Source organism: Pipra filicauda, unplaced genomic scaffold, assembly GCF_003945595.2.
Source record: "Pipra filicauda isolate LSUMZ 115617 unplaced genomic scaffold, ASM394559v2 scaffold5_size6683894_pilon, whole genome shotgun sequence".
In the NCBI taxonomy this organism is placed as follows: Eukaryota; Metazoa; Chordata; class Aves; order Passeriformes; family Pipridae; genus Pipra; species Pipra filicauda.
Window position 1 is genome coordinate 2,664,371 of NW_024104754.1, and position 21,510 is coordinate 2,685,880.

Below are 21,510 nucleotides of genomic sequence, written 5' to 3' on the forward strand. Positions count from 1 at the left end.
AATAAAGTAATTGTCAAAATAAACATACTAACACAGACCATAATGACAGAAAACACAAATATTTTTAACAGCGAGTGTCAGGTTTTCAATAAAGCAGAGCATAAGTCAGAGTTTATGACAAACAAGTTTTTTTCTTGTGTGCATCTTAGAATCTACAAACTGCAAGTGTACATGGCCATTCAATATTTATATACACTATCAAAGAAAAAACTGAACACAATGTGAATTTTCCTTACTCTGACTGAAAACTCTTGTACCAGGACAACCGTATCCACTAGGAAAGCAGTATTATTTGGAAAGAGGCCAGATCAGACAGATGGCAGAGAAAAGGGAATCAGTGAAATGTTCAGTGCTGGAAAGTTTCAGTAGCAATGTAACATGTTAAAGGACAAAAAATTGGTCAGTCTCTTCAGCTTCTGAGATTACTGAAACCAAAGAAAGGTATAGCATAAGCAAAACATTTTTCGAAATTAAATCAAATAAATATAATCACCTGTGGTTTTGAGAAAAATATCTGAAATATTTAGTGAAATAAGATATCAAGCAGTGCACTTTCTCTCCATATATAATCCAAAATATTATCCTGTGTTTTCCAAATGAGTATACACTGTATAAAAAAAATCATGGCCCTTTGCTACCTTAATTTTTAACATAAGTTTATGAAACTAGGGTAATTTGTTTCTTATTATTTTTATTATCTGTATGGCCACCTGTAACTTTCACCCTCCTAAGTATGATAAAAAGATAACAGACAGTTCAGGTGTATGATCAATAGGCTACACAGTTCAAGTCACTGATCTTTATATGATGTAGTGCTGCTCACAAAAACCCGAGACAGACACCATCTCTTTTCCTGTTTCAGGCACTGAGTTTAGAGATGCCTAGTGCAACCCTAAAGTAAAGATTTAACCAGAGCTAATTAAGCTATAAAACAAAGATTTGAGCAGATCTTCTTCTGTTGCAAACAACACACAAAATGTTGATGTGGCTCCATCATCCAGCCACTTGGACTCCTCACCTGGATACTCTGGGAGATTGATACATTTGGGAATGAAGCTCTGACTCATACGACAGCATCCATAGTGGTCAGGGACATAGGTGGCAACAAGCATCTGCTGAGACACTGGGGAGAATCCTGCGGAACTACAGTGAAACCACCTATCATTTGCAGACCCTCTGAACAGTTCAAGGGAAGTATTTTACATAGCCACACTATCAAGGGTCCTGCAAAAATTTTTGTTTTAAACACAAGTAATTTATATGTACATATTCTCTGTGTCTTCTCCTATCCAGCTCAAAAACAGGGACAATACGGATTCCACTGTGCCAGCCATCGTGCTATACAACTATTTTCATTTGTACTGCCACAAACAAAGAATTAAATATAAAAGTGGTACCTCTGGTATGAAATCTAGCTTTTGTTGTTGAGATTATTTCCTTGCCCAGTGACATAAAAGTGATCAGTATGCCATTATGTGGATAAAACAATTAAAAAGTTTCTCAGAACTAACTCTGTCATCTTGGACAGCAAAATTACTGCTGCAAGGAGCCACCAGCAAATTTGTTTTCATTATAATCAAATACATCGTCCTAATAAAAATGATAATTTGACAGGTTTTTTTTTGTTCAACTCATGCCAATTTATCTATGTCAGTTCAGTGTTTATTATCTTACTGTCATGAAAGCTCTTATGCAGACTGCTAGTTCATTATCTATACATGAGTTTAAAGCAGTAGTTTGCCTGATCAGAAATGCCAAGCAGCTTATCCTTTTACATTTGACAAAATTATTTTGTAATAGGTCACTGGGTTTTCCTCTTAGAAAGCAATCTGTACTGAATATTTTGTTAAAATATAAGATAGCCAATGCCTCTACTGGATAACTACAATTTCATTGGAGTACAGTGCTATTGTTTCAATTGATTGTATCTTGCAACAAAAATTTTGGCTAATTGTAACAAAAATAACTATCAATTCTCAACCATATATTCTATTAAACACCTCTCTGTAAATTCTCAGATGTCATTTCTTTTGTCCCCTTACAAGAATATAAAGCTGAAAAAAGTAGATATTTTTATTGGCAAAATACCAAGATTAATAAATGCTGAGTCTTAGCAAAAATCTGAACATTTTACATACTACTCTGGTAAAGTAACAAAGACACAGTAAAATATAACAACAAGGATATAGCCATGTAAAGAAATACAGATTACATTAGTGACGAGTGTTTCATTTATGAGGGAATTGGATTTCTAGCTGTAGTTTGTTCCTTCAAATTTTAAGATCTTGTCTGTAAAAAGCCTTCTCATAATCCTTGTAGAACATTTTCCTAACTACCACCAACACTCGGTACGTTCAGCTTCATATGATCTTGGTATATACTTTCTAAAGTTGTTTCATCTCTTCTGCCTGAATTTTTTTCTGATGTACCCCAGCCCTGACTTAGTCAGCATCAACAGTCAGCAACACTCTTCTTGATATACTGGTCTTTCTTGAGTTGAGGTTTAACATTTTCTTTTACTTTTAATATCTGCGCACCTTTGCAGGGGCTGTGTGAAGAAATCCCTGTGATTATGCCCTCCAGCTTGCCAGCTTTCTGTCAAGTGTTTTGTTTCCTTGTGCTCCCCTGTCTGCATCTGAAGCCTCTAATCTCACACCTACACTGCAACTTCTTTGGGATTCTGTCCTTGGTTAGTCTTCCCCAATCCCACCTTAAAAACCACCTCTCTTGACTTCAATAAATCCCTCTAGTGTACATGTGCCAACACAAACTACTTCAGTTCCCCAGTATCTGCATCTTTCTGTGACAGCTCTCTCTGAATCACTAGCTGATGATCAGTATGGCTGAAATAAAGTTGTTATTCTCTACACCCTTCTCTCTCTCCAAGTTAACCTTGCACAAGGTCTCCTGTTGTAATACTGCCATCCTTATGATCAGTCAAACACACAATTCAGATATCATCTTCAACTTAGACCTCTCTATAGATCCTCTCCTAATAGCCATGTACAAGGATTACAGAACCTTACTGCTTAGTGCATGAGGTAGTTTTCCCACACATCCATATAGGTAAAACTCTTCTCCAAACTCTTATCATCTCACATCGCAGTTATTCCAGTATTGTTTCTTCAAATCCTGCCCAAATGCCATCCTGTTGGATGGTCAAATAATAACACATATACCTTAGCCTACACTGCTTTTCATGCTTGAGAGGAGATTTTCAGAAATATCTGTAAAGGATACTGTTACCTTCAGATCCTTCCTTCAAACTTTCTCTTACACTGTGCCAATTAAATGCTGAGAAAACTGCTGTGCTACACTCTCAGCCCCGCACTGCCATTGGGTCTTCTGCTTCCTGGTTATACCTACACTGCAAGGACTTTTGGGCAGGGCCAGCTTCTTGTGTTTGTATAGTGCCACCCAGAGCAAAGCCCACTTTATGACCAGAACTTCTGGAGGACATTGACCAGTACTGCAAAGCACAGCAAAGCATCACTGTGGTAAAAGCAGCTCTCTTTTGTCAGCATAACTTTCCTTGATGCAGAAGGGAAACCCCAGCAGACCTTTCTTCCCAGACTTGTCTGCTGCAGCTTCTCTTAACAAAACAGTGTCTGCTTGACTTGGAGGCAGTCTGTCCAAGGGACATATCAGTGTCTCACCCTTTGAAGCCTGTCTAGCAGTCAACCAGCTTTCTTTTCCTCATCAGAGAAAGAATAAGGTAAAGTTTTAAGAGACAGAGTGAACAAAAACAGTGTCAAAACAAGCAGGGGCCAGATCCAGAACCTATTATATTTAAAGGAAATGCTAAATTTACTTTAATGGGATTTGACAAAGGTCCCCTGTTATAAAGAAAAACAGGCTAAAGTTGGCCGAGTCATCACAGTAAGAGGCAGAACTCTCTTCCAGTTCCACCACTGAGTTATTCAGCCATTCCCAGCCACCTGCTGGCAGTTCACACTCCCTCTCCAGGCTGCCTTCCTGTAAAACTAACATATTCCAGCTGTTCTGTGGTCCCAGGCCTTAACTCTTACCTCCCCTTACTAAGTACTTGTCTTCCTCCATATCTTCATTTTTCCCAAGGAACTTCATTTAATGGACTTTATGCAACTCTGTGATGAGGCCTAAGAGAAAGGTGAACTGTTTAGATTGTGGAGTAAAATAAAAAAACAAACAAGCCCCAAATTGGCATCTTCTTCCTTTGGGAATTCTAGAGGGGTGAATAAGATAAAAATAATAATCTGTTCTGGATCTGAATATTTTGCAACCACTTGGTATTTTAATTCTAATGAGAACATAAAAATAAGTGATAAACAGGTCTTTAGCATTTCCCTTTCAAATTTATATCTCAGGAACAAAATTAGTCCTTGCCACCCAAGTTTTACATACATATTCTATCTATACTTTTCAGATATATATGGATATAAACTTCTTTATTCTAGTTCTACAGGACAATTGCTGATTTGGTATATTTATAATACAGCAGATATAGCCTTAGTACTGTTGCCATGTGTCACCGGTCATCATGTGAAAAAAATCAAGGAAAAAACCCTACAGTTTCTTTATAAAAACAAATGAAAGCCTTAATTCAATTTCACTAAACTAAACAAAAAAGTGTTATGATAATTTTGTATGTGTCTTCTTGTCATACTGATAACCAGCTACAGTACAGAGAATGAATACTTCAATTCCATCCATGGTTCCCACCTATTAGGGGAAAGGTAAATAAGTTCTTGAAGAAGATTGCTTTACTTTGCTGCTTTTCAAAATACATTTTCACATAGGTTTGCACATCCTCAGGTACTGTGTGTGGCCAAGCATTGTAATTGTTTCAGTTGGAAGCAACATCAAGTAGAATCTGTCAGTAAGTCAAATGCAGGGACATAATTTAGGTTCTAAAATGTGAATCTGGGAGATGATGGGGGAAAATATAAGAGGTCTACAATGACAGTACAGACACCAAGATAACATGGTAGCATACATTTAACCTCCACCTTGCACTCCACCTGTTCACATGCAAAGAGTCAATTTATATTCTGTAGGTTCTGTCTGTTTTGTGACAGGACATACACAGTTCATATTACAAAGTCATTAGCTGATATGCCTTATTGCAGGACTAATGTACTCTGTCAAATGCCTATACATGGAAGGAAGCATTTGGGATTGCAATGAAAATATCCATGAGGGATAGCATTGATTCACACCTTACTGGAGGTACTTACATAAGGCAAGCCAGCTGTTAAAAGGAGAAAGCTGGTTCAGTGCATTCTACAAGGACTTAGGACAGTTTGAGAAACAGTCTCAGTTATTAGAAATACCAAAGTTTTGGTGATCATCAAACATCCTAACAGGTGGCTAAAATGCACCCAGACCTAGCTTACATCTCAACTTTCATGTAGTTGAGAGTCCTTATCAATAAAGTAAAAAGGATTAGAATAAGTTTTTACTACAGAGAAATTAAGCAACAAATAAAATTTATTCCAATTTTGATTTTTTTACTTGTATACAGTGATATATGTACATTCTCAATCTTTAAAAATAGTTTTAAAATTATATATTATTTCTAAGAGTATCAGAAACTGTACAGCATGAAAAGCAATTAGAGCATTGTATATTCATAGGAAGTACTTCAACAGGTAGATGTAGAAAAAGAGGGATAAAATGGATTCCCCTAAAGCATGCAGGAATTGGTCCAGAAATGTTTCAAAATTTTGCCATTGAATTGTGAAAGAAATAGTGAGAAAATATGGGAAATCCTATGCAAACCACAAAAAAAAATCCTGTGGATGATGACTAATCTTCTCTACTGAGCCCATATGCAGAGGTTTTTCCCTGCCCCTAAGAAAGCTAATCAATAAAATATGGAATCTAATTTGGATATTTATTTCTAGATCAAATATAAATTATTCATTGGTTCGTTTTGCCTTTTGTAATTTGGGGGGGTTTGATCCTGCCTCTTAAAATTTTTAAGTGAAGAGTCTATTTGAAACTTTTCACTATGATATGAGTACCCTGTGAAAGGAGAGAGTCAGTAGTGTCTACCAACCTAGACTACAACTGACTTTCAAGACAGCTAAGACGGCAGTCACATGGGGTTTGGTATATACTTCATTTAAGGATGCTAAAATTATATGTCTGAAGAGTGGAAATTTGAGAAGTACTGATTTTAACTCTGAGTTACAAATCTCTCCAATTTACTTTTGTATCTGACTCTTTAGGGAGATTTATAGGGGGAACTAGAATATGAGTCTCCCACGTAAACTTCCTTTTGTGTGAAGTGGTATGCTAGTAAAATAGCCTTCAATTGCCACACTCTTTAAATAGCAGGAGGTCCAAGGTGTGGGGACATGGGGCAAGAGACATAGAGCTTTGTCTACTATTTTAAGTAACTGGTGACCCTACTATAAAACAGGTTTATGCTGATGATTATATCTTTCTAATATACTGTACAACAATGACAGTTAACACAGATGCTTTAGCAAGATCTTGCTAAGCAATCTATCAACTTCCAAAAGCAAAGGCTGACAAGTCTTTAAAAGCATAGTGATTGCTATTACAAGTTGCTAAGTAAGGTGTTTAGAAGTATTTAAAAGACACAATCTCTGGGCTAGCTGACATTTTTTCTGACGATATTTTCTACTTTGTTTCTTACTCAGATGGCTTCAAATGGTGATTTGGGCAGCTGGAACCTGGGGGCATATTTGCTTCATTACATAGACTATTTTGTCAGCTGGAGCTGATTTTTTGTTAACACACAGATGGACACAGAAAACCTTCAAAGATGGTACAAATTTATTTTGTTTTAAATGTAAATACCACCCTGGTATCATTAATAGCCAAGCTAGCTTGTTTCTCTTAGCATTCTATGCCTTATATGCCAATAATCTCAGGGCTTTATTTTGCCTGATATAAATTTTCATTAAGCCTGAGGAGGGCTCTTTCTGTCTTTCCTGACTGATTCAGGTTTAATTGGCCTCTAAGGATAGTAAGCTGCTTGAGGGTTCTTTCAGAATCTGTGTTCCTCTGCTTCTTTGCCAAAAATTTTTTTATTTCATCTAGCAATTTGTTTCCATCAGCTTCTTTTCTCCATTTTTGCTGCCAGAGACAAAGCTGCTACATTTTTTCTCTCATTATATAAGCATTCCCCTTTCCATGTTCTTGGAACAAACACCATTTTTCAGGTAGCTCCACCTTTTCTTTCAAAGTCTATTTCTGACATGCCTTTAAAAAAGGTTTAGCCAGAAGGTTTTTGCTATTTGCCTCTACTCCGGTCTAACTGAATCTCTGTAATAGATGTGTGGGCTGACCATGCCATTTAACTTCTTTCCAGCAAGGCCAAACCAAGTATAAAGAAGTCAGAACATAACTGAATCTAAGATAGAGACAGCATGAAAAAAATAGAAAACCTTATCATATAAGAAATTCAAAATTATACAGAAAACTACTTTCCTCTTAACTTTCTTTTTCTTTCTTATAATCATATAACATTCTTGAAACTTTTTTTCCTTCTTTCTATTAGGGAAGACTAGGATTCTTATATGATTTCCTTTAAGCTGAACAGTTTTGCTATCCTTGTTCATTGTCCTGGTTTTTCATTCTCTTCAGTGTGGATATAGAAGCTTCCATTTCAGCAATATTTTATTTCCATAAGAGTACCGAATCTATTATTTGCTTGCCGTGTCTCTGTGCTATTATAGTTTCAAAAATAGTCCCATTCTGCAACAGCAATTAGCAGATTTCTAAGCTGGTAGCTCACGGTTTGCTTTTTTGGGCTGCCTTTGTAGCCAGTACTCCTCTGTTCCCCTATGCAGCTTTATTTATGTAACAGATTTCCAACCATAAAGTTTGTGACAGTCAAAGCCATCTCTCTTTTCATAGATGATCACAACATTCAAATTAATGGCCATTTCATATGGCTGAATACTCAGACAGCCAAGCTGAGCCTGAGATGGATTCTGATCTCTCACAGATGATACTTGGTTCTTCAGTGGTGTACACTACAAATTTGGAACCATAACATTGTCAAATATGCTCACATGTTCATGTCATATTCTGACATTAAAGAGTCTTTTAAAAAGGAAAACTATTCCAGAATTTGGTGAAGTCCTGGATAGTAACAGCAGAAATTTTATCAAGAGGAGTCTAGCAAAAGTCAATAATTTACTGCATAACATTTTTTATGTGTAAGAACTAAACATTGCACAGAAAGGCTAAAAAAATGTACTATTTATATAGGGAGAGAAGAAAGATGAAAGACTCCAGAGTGATAAAAGTAATGGGAAAGAAATAATAGGGAGGAGACAGAAAAATAAAATGTTAAGACAGAGATGACTGACAGAAGCAGTCTGCTTCTGACCCAAATGTGGTGAATGCTTCCCATTAAAGCAACTGTCTCAAACTAACGAACACCTTGAATGAAATTCTGCATCCACTAAACATCAAGGGGGACAAGATTCCATCACAGTCTTTGAGATAAAACCAAATAACTGTATAGATGTTTAAGACTGCTGTTAGTGTGCTTTTTGTAGTCTTTCTTGAAATGAAAAGAATGAGAGAGAAGAGCATGGAAGTAAATAGTTTAACAGTCTCATGCAAGTATTTATGCTTACCTGGCTGAAGAGAATCAGGAAAGTAAGTTCTCCTCACTCAAGTGCTTGTTTGTAATTAGTCTTGGACCCTTTAGTTACCTTTTTCTTCCTCAAAATGTGCAAAACTTTCATGCTCCAAGAAATATTAATCTAAGGTAACAAGTGATAATATATTTGCCTTAGTAAGTTTGCATATACAAAGAATATATGTCAATGGATACAAGATCTCTTTTATAAACAACAAAGCCTCACATTACCTGATAATCATCAAATACAGTAGCTGTATCTCAGCCTGGTTTTGAAGTCTTGGGATTGCAGGTTCACATTTCACTTCTCTGCTATGCACAAATTGTCTGCACACACTAAATGAACAGATCAAAAAGTGTGCTGCCAAACACAGAAACTAAACAAGAAAAGAGTAGAAAACTTTTGGCCTCTGTGGCATTTTCCAGGTATTGCTACTTTGAGTGTTCCTCAGATTAGGCGCAGGTTAAAATACCTCAAAGAGAAATGTCATTTTAAATCGCAGGGATCACTAATATGTGCTGAATGGTGCACTTGAAAAACAAATCACATTTTGCATGCACACACCAGTCTTTAAACACTCAGGCTGCAAACTGTTTATATTTGACATGCCAAGTGTTGGGGGGAGGGTTGGTGTTGACTTTTTTATAACTTAGATAACTATTAATTTTTTAAGAACTTCGTTGTAATCTTTTACAGCTGTTAACATTCTCTGGTTCTGAAATCTACAATCTTCTTACAGTATTTGGTGCTGAACTTCAAAACTAGCCTGTTTCTAAAGCATGAGAAAAGTCATGAACATTGAAAGAAAATTCACAGCCCTTACTCAAAATAATAAAGGTGTTTCACTTGACTCATTTTTTGTGGCATAACACTGAACAGAGCTTTAATATGGCAATCACTTATTTTTGTCAAAAAACTTAGCAAAACAAAAGAATATAACTTTTGTGTAAGCAATAAATTATTTATGAATTTGTAGATTTAATTATGTATTTTTATAAAACTGAGAATTTTTTCTAATTTTATAGGTTTAATTGCATGAAGTTATATAGATGGGATAATGCAGTCTTGCACAGTTTTAAAAACCTGTGTGATAACTGAACAGGGGACATCCACAAACAGCTCTTTTACCTTAACATTCTCAGATGTAAAGGTCCCTTGCAGTGACATCAGGCCAGTTAACTCTGCCTCCTTTTTATGTGTTCAACATTCAAGAGCAGAGTCCTTAGTTTGTTTTTTCACACTATCTCACTCATAAGCAGGACAGAACAAAGTTTTGACCATTTCTGCTCCAATGCTCGCTGCCTTCCACAAATAAACAGACAGGAAACATCTGTTGCTCTTGCTTGAAGAGGCAGGAGGAGCAAAGGGGCTTCTAAGAAATTTGGAGAGCTGCAGAAGAGGTAAGTGTTGAGTGAGGCTGAAAATGAAGGCGGTGAAAGGATTAACACTGGGAAGTTACAGTTCACTTCACATACTCTGCTCCCGAAGTCAGAGCTCATCCATGATTATTCCCACTCATTAGTGTTTGGTATCGTACATGTTCTAAGCAGGAAAATTGTAAAATATGCCAGATCCTTCAATCCTCCTGCATTTAAAATATCTCTTATAGCTACAGTCCTCTGAGGACTGTTAAGACTTTCAGGGAAGCTCTCTCCAAATCTCAGATGAGCAGATACATAATTGGTCATGTAAAGAGGTAATTAGCACAACCGAAAATGGTACTATTTCAATTCTTCGGGTAAATACTGATTGGAGAAGTCATTTTTTTTCTAAGAAAACACAAGAGAAGTCCCCAAATGACATTAAGAATTCCACATAACTTTAAAAGGTGTGTTATTTACAGAAACTACTTGAATAGCTCCTTTGGAAGCATTTTGAGCTGTTAAATAATAATGTATTTAGGATACATTACATGTAGTTAAAACAGCTACAAATGTACATGGAAAAATTATGATTAAATCCTGTTATCTCAGACGGGAGCTTTGGCACAAATAACCCCCAGACAGAATTCTGGATTTAAATCAAGAACACAAGGCTATGGCACCTGTGACCACCTATGACGCCCCCTCACCTCTCACTGGCATGGCAGCACGCTGGACAAACATCACTTAAAAACAAAGGCCACATGTTCGCACCCACAGCCCACTCTCACCACCTGCCTTTTCCCTCCTTAGCCCCGCAGGCCTTGTGCCACCTGGTAATGGGCAGAAGGGAGACGGGGCTTGGGGCCACAGTGCCCACCTTGCGCTAGGCCACAGATCCCCACTGCGAGCAGGACCTGGGCCAGCCCTTTGGGATGGTCTCTAAAATAAATAATGTCCATCAAATTGTGCTCTGTGTGTGCACATCCCTGTGGAGGTGGCTGCAGTGGAGTGATGGCCCGGGAGCTGCAGGGCTGTGGAGATGCGGGGGTCTGTGGGTCCTGCACCTGGCACGAGTGTATTGTGGGCCTGGGCCACCACAGGCCAGCTACCAGAGCCATGGAGACCAGCCCTCACCACAGCAGGGAGACTTGGCCCATGGGGCTGGGGAACTGAGAAATAACTTTTTCCTCTGACAATGAATAAAACCAATGTGCAAAAGAACTATGGAAGAGTCAACCAAGCTTGATGTTAGCACAAGGCCAACTCCCTCTCTCATTCTTAGCCTCCAATCTAGTTCCTAAACTAGCTACAATATTCTTGTACTTAAAATGAAAGGATTTAGCCAAGACACCACTCAAGCAGCAGCCCAGTTCAGTCATTAATGCACATCTGTTTTCCTCTATCATAAATCACCTATAGTAGTGCATATTGCCAGATACAAGCTTCATTAGTTCTCAAGCAATAATGCATAGTATGGCAAACCCCAGTGTAGCACGTGGGCTCCTGCTAGGATTATGGTATCTGATGACCTAGCAGGAGAATTACAGCAGGAAAGAGGTGCAGTGAAGAACCAAAAGGCAACAAAGACTGCTACGAAAGCAACATGAATATTAGAAAGCTTTATGCAGCTCTCAACTTTTTCTTTCTGGCCCCCTTTCCTTGCTTTGTTGCATCTTGTCTAACCCATTGATGGCCTCCCCCCAAATAGCTACAGTGACACTTGTCTGGAAACTGGACCCTAGAAGGTTTCAGTAAGGGCACCAGGGATTAGGACCCATATATCAACTCTTACTATTGTCTGTCTCCACAGCCTTCTGCAGCCCTGCTCCAACCCATCTGTTCCTACCTCTTCCCACCATCCTCCCATTGTTCCTGTGTTCACAAGTCTTCTTTCCCAGCCCATAAATTTGCCACAAGAACACTCTTTTCTTAACTGCTTGTTCAGTGTCTGGTACTAACAAGCTGCTTTATACCTGCTCACTTACCTGAGCTCTTCTTACCCACTCCCCCCTGCTGCTCTCGAAAAGTATGGCAAAGTGTTGCCATACAGCCCTGTGTCTGTCTGCTCCAACCACCCTTGAGCACGAAATGTTCCTTTATGCAAGGCTATAGCTGAGGTCCCAACAGAGATCCAAGGCTTACATAGTAAGGGATACAGCTGTGCCAGATTAGCTTGTCCTCAACAGCTCTGAAACAGGCAAAGAGTGTGACCAAAACCAGCAGGAGATCAGAGAAGTGGAAGGACTGGTGGAAGGCCCCAGGGCAGGTTGCAGCCAAGCTAACACTACAAGACATGGCTACTTCCCTTTCAGAAGCCATCATTTTCACCACTAAACCTTTCAGCAGTACCACTTGTAGTACTAAAATCAGACTCTAGTACCAGGGAGAGGAATGACTGATAGAACACAAAAAAAAAGTCTCCAAACCCTCAGCAGCAGAAGCAATAGGATCTTTTTGTATTCTAATACCTTCCCTACATACCAATAATGATTCATGCAGTGGCCTAGACAAAGAGAACAGAAATCGGAAATCAATTTAACCAGTAAATGTAGATCAGTCCCATCAGAAACATCATCGTAATGCCTCCACCACAGAGTAAACATATGCACAGAATCCCATTGATTTTCCCTGCAAACCTTACCATCATGTAATTTCTTCAGACACAGCAATGGTGGCTTGCAACATAATGGAGTAGACTTTCTCCTGTGTTTGTCTGTTAAATCAAAACATGTCCTGATGGAAGAAAAACATCTAGTTAGGAAGCACCTGTGATGAAGTAGCCACTTGTGGGGTTTGTGCATAAATTATAAATAAAATTCTGTGAATACCTTGCATGGAGGAGTATGTTCCACAGAAACAGAAGGCAGTACTTAACAATGTGGGTGGGTGGGTGGCCCAGTGTATGTGAAAGTCAGGGACTCCTTTAGATAATGTAAGATTTCAGTGATATTTTGTCGAGGCCTTGAACCCAGCTCAACCCTCTCTCTGATGGTTCTTTTCTTGTCAGGGGTCATGATATCCTTACTTGAAAGACCTTTTTGGATAAAGGCGTGCTGGATTATGTGATACCACTTATTGACTAATCATTGCTGCTTAAAAATTACTTGCTACTGTGATCTGGCAGCCTATAATCCTTGCAAAGGTTCTTGAAGTAGTCTTGTGAAAAATGCAGATACGGTGTAAGATACACAGAGAAGTAAATCTTGTTCTATCTGTAGGCATGACAGTAGTATGGTCAAGATTTGAGCTTTCGGAGGCCACAAGAAAAGCTATGCTCAAGCAACAAATAGTTCCGAATCTTGCTTTGGAACCTTTTTCTGGTGGTGTCCATCTCACATGGAGTTCAGAATCTGTGTAACTGAGCCTTTTGACTAAATAGAACACATATTTGGGGAAGAAAGGTTATTTCCTTGCAGGTAATTTTCATAGCATTCTTCTGCCAACTGTACTGACTTGTCCAGACAGAGGCTTGGTCAGTGTCAAAATGCCAAAGTGAGCTCTGGAGTTACATAGAGACTGTTTTGAAACAGAAATGGGGCTTTTTTTTGTTTTGTTCCAAGATTAAAGAAGGAATTGCACGTTAAACCGCTTGTAAAAAATTCTTCCTTTTGATACCATCTTTTAGAAACTAGAGCACAGAATAACCTGATGTCAACCACTGGTGTGGAAAATGGCTACTATTCCTGTCTAGTCGAGTCAGCCATGTCATCTTCTTCTGCCCTTTTCTACGGTACATGCTCTGCATTTGTGGTGGTAATGGTAGTAGTAGTAAAAAGCTGGAGGAAAGATAGCCAGCTGCTCATTAGTACTTTACTTAAAGGACACAAGAACCACTCTTGACAGATGACTATTTGCTCCATTCCCTCTTTCCCCAGTACACAGAACAACTTGTGAGAGCACATATCAGAGCTTTCCTGAAGCCATTGGGAAGGCTTATCTTACTGATTCCAGCAGCTCAAAATGCCTGAAATCAAGACCTGATATTTCTTCTTCAGACAAGTCCAAAGAAGTGCTTTGTTGAGTTCTTTGCCAGAGGAAAATCTGCATCATCAAACCAGAAATCCTGCTCCTCACAAGTCTTTCAGTGACGATGATACTCTTCTTAGTCATACTGCCCCTTGGCCTGGTAAGTAACTGATTAAAACCTCCTTCTCTGCAAGAATCAGTGGTCGTTTGTAACTTGCAAGGATCAAACCATTAGTTCATTCAGGAATGAGCCCAAGAATACTTAGATTATAGCAAGTGTATGTATGTACAGGCCTTGTACTTACTGAAAGTAAGTACCCCGACTACTGAAATTGATGCTCTCAAGCTCATGCTCTCTTGCAGAGCCAGTTTTAGAGTCTTCTTAATTAGTGATTACACCAGACTGCAAGAGATACAAACCACCCAAGGATCTAAAGGCTACTATACCAAGAAATCATACAAGCAAGGAAGCCTGACATGAAAATGAAAATAAGTATGTAAAATGCTAGACTGTACTAATAAAAAGCAAGAAGCACACCAAGCAACCCTCGTCAGGAATCCATGAAGAACTGGAAAGCCTCCTACAGAACGCACAATTTTGTCTTAGTATTGCATGAGTGACTAGAGGACCAGGAAAGCATGCCATGAGGTAGCAACAACCCTAGATACACCAAAGATCTTATACTTAGGCTTGTGAACCCTTTGCCCTGGAGGTGAGCAGAGGGTTTTCAAAAATCACTATCACACAACAGAGAAACAGTGGCTGTGAGCCATCAGGCAGACAGCCCTTAGACTGCAGGTTTTCCATCACTTTCCTACACATTTCCAGAGTTACTTTCTTCCAAAACATCTACCTTCTGACTTAACAACAAAATATCCTTTTAAAAACTGTGCTACCTAAACACTAATTAAAGTAACTATTTGATGTAGTGAGCATAAAAGCTCTGAGAGAAAAAAAGCAATCTCATCTTCAGCAACGAGGCATTAAAACACCTTCATCCACAGATGGACTTCAGTGAAAGTGTCATTCCATAGAACTTGTGAAAAGCAGTTTAAGAAAGTAGCCCTCTTCCCTCCCACTTAAAATAATGCACTAATATAGCTACTAATGGCTAGTAAGATGAGAAAGAGTACATAAATATTAGAAATATACTAACATGCTCTGTGAACTATAACAGCTTTTGGAAACCAAGCCCATTCACCTGCCTAAAGGAAGTGGATTCAGAGTATGTTAATATATTGACAACATCCATGGAACACTGAAGTCTGAGCAGAACTCTGTTCTCTCACAAGCTGCTGCCTTTGACTTCCCAACCAACTTCCCCCTTTTATTTATTAAACAGAAGATTAAGCTGATGGTGAATTAACTTCTCTGTACCTGTCAATTCCTGTTGCTCTGGATCTCAAAAGATTTGCATTAATTTTTTTTCCCCACTAAACTGTAAATTCGGAAAATCTTACCTACATGACTTTTTCCAGTTCTCACTTTTCTAGGCTGAACTCCACCTGGTTCATCCAAAATTATTCTGGTCTGTCCTCTGGCCATTTCATACTCCAAGACTTTAGACTGCACAAATAAAAGCTCTTCACTTTCATTAAGCATCACATACAACCATCACTCTAATTAACTCACAGTTCCCATTTAGTCACAGTTCCTTATCAGTACTCTCTGTATTATGGCATGTGCCAGAGGACTTAGATGCAACCTCTAGGATAGGGCCTACGTGTCCTTCATGCCCTGCTCAGCATAAGGTCAAAACATTACCACTACACCAACACAGCATATAGTACATTCACGTCCATGCACATATACATGGGGCTTTTTTTGGAGCGAGAAGGTGGTGTATTATCTCTACGCCCACAGGGAAAGGAAGGACCTTTTCTACTTTCCACCACCTAGCGCAAAATAAAACACGTCAGGCTATCAAGATGCATTATGAAATTACACCTTGTTAGTTAACAAGAAGCACAGTAAACTCATGTCAAAAGAAAAAAAAATAGTGTTTTATTAACTACCACACTGTTATAATACACTTTAAACGTACAATAAGGTAGCCTTTAAATTTGAGGTGGTTTTAAGAATAACAAATGAATAGATTTCCAAATGTTTGTAAATAGGTGAACTGCAGTAATTATTGTTGTACATTTTTTGAAAATGGTATAGCACTTACAGACTGGCTATATAACTTCATTTTGTACATTTTCTATAATTGAAAATATAAACAGTAATTAAAAAATAAAAAGAAAATTCAGCATAATAAAAAACATATATGTTTATCAGTTAAATGTACTGGATACATACAATTTTTAAGGGAAGAAGCAAAAAAAGGAAAGATGGCTGATATTTAAATGCAGATTGACTAACCAAAAACTAAACAACAAACAAATAAAAACCTCATAAACCCCCTAGTTCACTATGACTATATCCATATGTTTGGGAGTACTGTCAATATGGAAGTGATTTTTCTGTTGTATTTGCATATGTTATATTTTACTGGTAATTTACAAGATGGCTTTTAAGGCCCTGGGAGACACATGTTTTTTTGGAAAAAGATTTGAAAAAAAATCACTGCTGAGACGCAATACACCTTATTTTTGGTCCTCCAATGTTCAAAAGAAGGGATATACTTCACTATAACATTTGCCTTACCACCCAAATGCCTCAACCTATACATATTTATTTTTCTTAACATTTTAAGCTTTTTAAACATTGGTTATATTGCCCACCTTGGTTATTGAAAGAATATTAACAAGACATCATTTTGGCAAATTAAATCTTAAACATGGCTTTTCAATAGGATTTAAAAGGTGACTATCCCTAGAGTTCCATGTTAAAATGTAGTTTTCAAAATCTTACAAGAGTAATGCTTAAAATATTGTACATAGTTAACCTAATTAAAATAATTAGCTTCAAAATGACAAGTTGATGAGCTAAGTAAAGCCTACACTATGTAACATTTGCTTGGAAACTTGATTTGTCAGTTATGCATAATAAAAATTCCAGTCATCAAGAAAATTACAAAATTTCTTTTATCATAATGTGATTTCTTTTCACCCATCAACTTCTTTTATCTTACAATAGATAAATACCAACGTGTTCTCATTTTTTTTTACACTAAACCACACAGGATTGATGCATTTGGTTAGACTACCATTTCCATCGTTAAATTCTTTTTTTTTTTTTTTTAATATAACTTGGTAAAATTTCATCTCTTCTAGATTCCAAAAGTACCTACAAAACCCATGCAATTTTACCATTTTAATATACTATGGAATATCATACAAAGTAAGGCATTTCAGTGTCATGTATAACCAAGTTACTGTCAATCCAAAAATTTTTGCACATCAATAAAAAGATATCTAAGAACTTAGGAACAATATTCTTCTCACTACTGTATAAAAATAACCACAATTAATAGGTATCTTGTGTAATATTTACTCCATTGTCTCGTTTCCCGAAACTGTGACAAGCTGTAAAGGTATTTCAGTGTTGGTAAGAATATCCTGATTGCTGGTGCCAGATGTATTAACAGTTCCTATTCCTGAAACAGAACCTTGTTGAATATTTGCAAGGATAAGTGTTGTTCCTCCTGCAGTAATCAAAGTATCATCAGGTGTTGCTTCTACTGATGCCAGCACTGTACTGCTAGAGTGAATACCTTTTTTATTCTGATGTGTTTTAATGTGTTTGGCAAGGTGGTCACTTCTCATAAAGCGTTTTGAACATTCTGGACAGACAAATTTCTTCTCACCTGTCACAGAAGATAAGAAAAAAAAACACATTCAAGAACATTAAAAATATCACACATACACAAAAAACTGGAATAACTTACTGCCTTTAAGAGTCAGAATTTTAACAACATCTATACTGAAGAAAGCGATCCAACGTGTGTTAAATTTCTATACACCCATACAAATCCTTTATAGGAACTGAATTATTTTTTTGTGTCTAACTGAGTTTGTGGAGATCTTTCAGGCATGTAAAGAATATTGCCATCTCATATGCTAAGTTTCATTGCAATTATTACCAATAAATAACTTTTAGAAGGAGAACAAAACCTACGAAATGACGGACATGGAAGACTCTATCATCTCCAGCAGAATCACACTTAAGACTGACAAAGAAGATCATAGGGTAATTCAGGTCTGAAGGGACCTGTAAATGTCTTTATTACGATCACTTTCTAAGCAGTCACCTACGAGGTCAGATCTGGTTGCTGAGGAATTTATCCAGTTTTGCTGAAAATCTTTAAGGATGGAGAGTGCAGAAACTCTATAGGCATCCTCTTGCAGTGCCTGGCTATTCCTATTAGAAAAAGGTTTTGTCTATAGCTGGTCTCAATCTTTCCTGTTTCAACATATATCTGTTGTCTCATCCTCCAATCAATGCACCACCAGGGAAAGTTTGTCTTAATGGTAGCCTTTGCAGATACTAGAAGGTTGCTACTAAGCTCCCCCCTGCCATTACTGTTCTCTTTGTGCATCTAATAAGCCAAGTTCCCACAGCCCCTTCTCATAAGGCAAATGCTTCTGCTTCCTGATCATCTTGGTCACCCATTAGTGAATTCAGTAATGTCATAAATATCTTTCTTATACTGGGTGCTGAACACTAGATGCCATATTCTGGATGCAGTCTAACCAGTGCTGAGAAGGGGATAATCACTTCGCTACAACTAGTGTCTTTGCTTCTGTTGATACAGCCCTGGTCATCTTTGCTCCTGGCTCTTGCTCACATTCCAGTTGCCTATCAAGACTCCCAGATACTTTTCAGTAGAGCTGTTTCCCAACTCTTCGTGCTTAACCTGTGTTGCTGTAAGGGTTAATTTCATCCCAGGAGCAGTACTTTGCGATTATCCTCGCTGCATTTCCTAAGGTTCCCATCAGCCCATTCCTTTAGCCTCAATCCCTCTGAATACCAGCCATGCTGTCAAAATCATTGACTGGTCGCCCCAGTTTGGACTCATCCACAAAGCTAAGAAGAGTGAACTCTGCTGACTCCTCAGGTCAGTGATAAAGATGATAAAGATGTTAAAACAGGTCAAAGGATGGATCTCTGCATTTCTCTGCTTTTTACTGATATGCAGGTACACCAGGAGCCATTAACCATATCCTCTGATCTGGATCATTCAACTTGCCTTTCTTTTTAAAGCCATATCTGTCTGTCCATCCAGAAAAACTGTAACATCCTAGATTGGGTTAGAGCATTCAAGATGTCTAACAAAAGCACGATGTTAGGAACAAAACATAAAACATTTTCCATAGACATTGCAGAGACATTTTTCTAAGCAATGCAAATGCTGATAAGCACATAAATTATTTATCTATGGTCATGAGGTTTTTCAAATACTATAACCTTAAAAGGCAAGCATCCTGTAGAATGCAGTTTGTAGGAAAATAGGTAAAACTGACAACAGATTTGAAACTAACTTCTCTGGAAAGGTGGAATATCTAGAATTATTTCTTTTCTTTATATTAGACAAAAGGAGAAATGTGAACCTGGAGTTCCTAAAGGGTGGTCTAACCATGAAACTAAAAGATGCAGAATGAACCACCATCACATGCTCTTCCTTGATTTTGTGAATGATATCTAATCTCCTGGCCATCTAGTCCTCTATTTTTATTTTTCTTTTTTAAAATAATGGAAAATTATTGAAGTTTTGAGCTGGAACAACAGTTCTAATCTGGTTTAAACAATGACATGCACTGCTGAACCTGAATCAAAGTATTCTGATTAAACTATATTAAGCATTAGCTTAAATGTCAGTTCTGAATCAAGAGGTAGCTGTTTTCTCCTCAGACCTACCAAAGATTTTAAAGTGTATTAACAGCAATGAACTACTAGTTGATTTTAGAAAAGTCACATTGCATTAAAATCAATCCATTTCAAAGATATGTTCTCCTCTTAAAAGTTATTTATCAAAACCCTCTCGATAACATTCCTGCAGTAAAATACCCCAGAGCCAAAACTGAAACCTGTGTGCGTTCTTCGGTGTCGCTGAAGCTCATCACTGCGAGTGAACCTTTTGCCACAGAACATCCAGTTACAAACAAATGGACGCTCTCCAGAATGCCAGCGGAGATGAGCTCTCAAATGTGAAGTTTTCCCATATACTTTGCCACATCCTGGTATGTGACAAATGTGTTGCTTCTTTTTTCCCAAGTTGGAGCCTCTGCATTAAAAAGAAAAAAAAAAAGTTATTAATTCTAATACCTTCCTCCTAAATACTGGTTATGTATATACACAGGGCTACACATACCACAACAGATCTGCAAACCAACATGAGCAGCTTTCTGTTTTTGTTTCAAACACAGTCCAAGTCCAGTACACTCCAGAAGAAGCTGGACATAAATCCTATAATGCTATCCCAACTCTGCAATAAACTATAAATTCAATTTCAACTATGTGTAAAATTTACGTGAAAGAAGCATAATCTTTAGGAAGCATACATGTGAATGAAGTTGGAAATACAGCCATTACAGCAGTTCACACCATTTTGATGCTGAAGTGCCCATATTTTAAATTTCTCCCAGTTTCAGTTTTTACCATACCAAAGATAGTTTTGGCAAGGAAAAACACAAATTACTGCAACTGCCAAAATGGACACTGGAGATTCTGGCAACTGGGAAGAGAACAGATGGGACTTTTGGCATCTTGGGGAAACCTGAGAAGCAGTTTGGGGTTTGAAGACAAGCATAATAATCTGAGTATATTCACTAAAAGGGGTGGAAGCTAATCTTGCTGACATTTAAATTAATTCTTTCACATTTCAGGAAAAAGAAAATAAAAATCCATCACAATGAACACAGAATGCACAGATACTATAACTCAAACTAGTCAGCTTGACGATTATTTTAAGATGCTGCCTCACCAAAATGGCAGGTGATTGATTCAGGGGGAGCACCTGACACAAAAGTCTAATTTTTTTTTAATAAAATCACGAGAGATAAGAGCCTCTGAAGACCTAGAGAAAGAGATCAGTCTGGCCAGTGCAGGGCATCATGATTGATTTTAGTCAATTTAAGTGTTTGCTACTGCTGAAAGAAGCACTTCAGGGAATAGGTCTGGCTGACAACGCAGCTATATGAATGGTAAATGCTGGTACAAGGGAGGAGATTGGAAAATGCAGCCAAGCATCAGGCCACCTTATTCATCAGCAACGTTAACTCAGAACATCTTAAGTGGATTCTGAAATCACAGTCTTGGGTGCTCCATCCTCCATGACTGATTATACAATTTTCAGTTGTCTCCCCAGGTCAATTTTTTTCCCTTAAATTGTGTGCTAAGCTTCTGTTTAACTGTCCAGTGGCTGAAGGATTTGCCAAGTAACTGTTAAACCTAGATTCTCATCCCTGCATTCAGAACAATTCTGGTTTACATCTAATGATGGTTCAGGGTAAAGTGCATACACACTTCAAGGACCTAGTAAGCATTTCCAGACATGAACAGAAACTAAGGGAAATCCAACCTAAGCACATATGTACCTAAAACACTCCAGATAGCCCAGAACAGTAAGGAGATAAAATCTCATCAAGTCCTACAAAATGTATTTAAGACTTCTCAATACAGAGCA

The 21,510-nt window shown here is 37.8% G+C and overlaps 1 protein-coding gene and 1 long non-coding RNA gene across 3 annotated transcripts in view; both read right to left on the reverse strand.

The window, feature by feature from the left end:
* Nucleotides 1-3,961: 3,961 nt before the first annotated feature.
* On the reverse strand, nt 3,962-10,001 carry LOC113994560. The gene is made up of 4 exons (XR_005566038.1): nt 9,738-10,001; nt 8,840-8,944; nt 8,604-8,732; nt 3,962-4,118 (listed from the first exon to the last, which is right to left on the reverse strand). It is a non-coding gene; the product is annotated as an uncharacterized LOC113994560 (long non-coding RNA).
* A 5,920-nt stretch (nt 10,002-15,921) lies between these two features.
* The window catches only part of SP3 (Sp3 transcription factor), a 34,663-nt gene continuing 29,074 nt past the window's right edge, over nt 15,922-21,510 (reverse strand). For both annotated transcript variants that reach the window (XM_027733594.2, XM_027733593.2), the window contains 2 exons: nt 19,913-20,109; nt 15,922-17,691 (listed from right to left, as the gene is read on the reverse strand). In XM_027733594.2, coding sequence (XP_027589395.1) covers nt 17,375-17,691; nt 19,913-20,109 — 514 coding nt within the window. In that variant the 3' untranslated portion in view covers nt 15,922-17,374. The remainder of the gene's footprint in view (nt 17,692-19,912; nt 20,110-21,510) is intronic.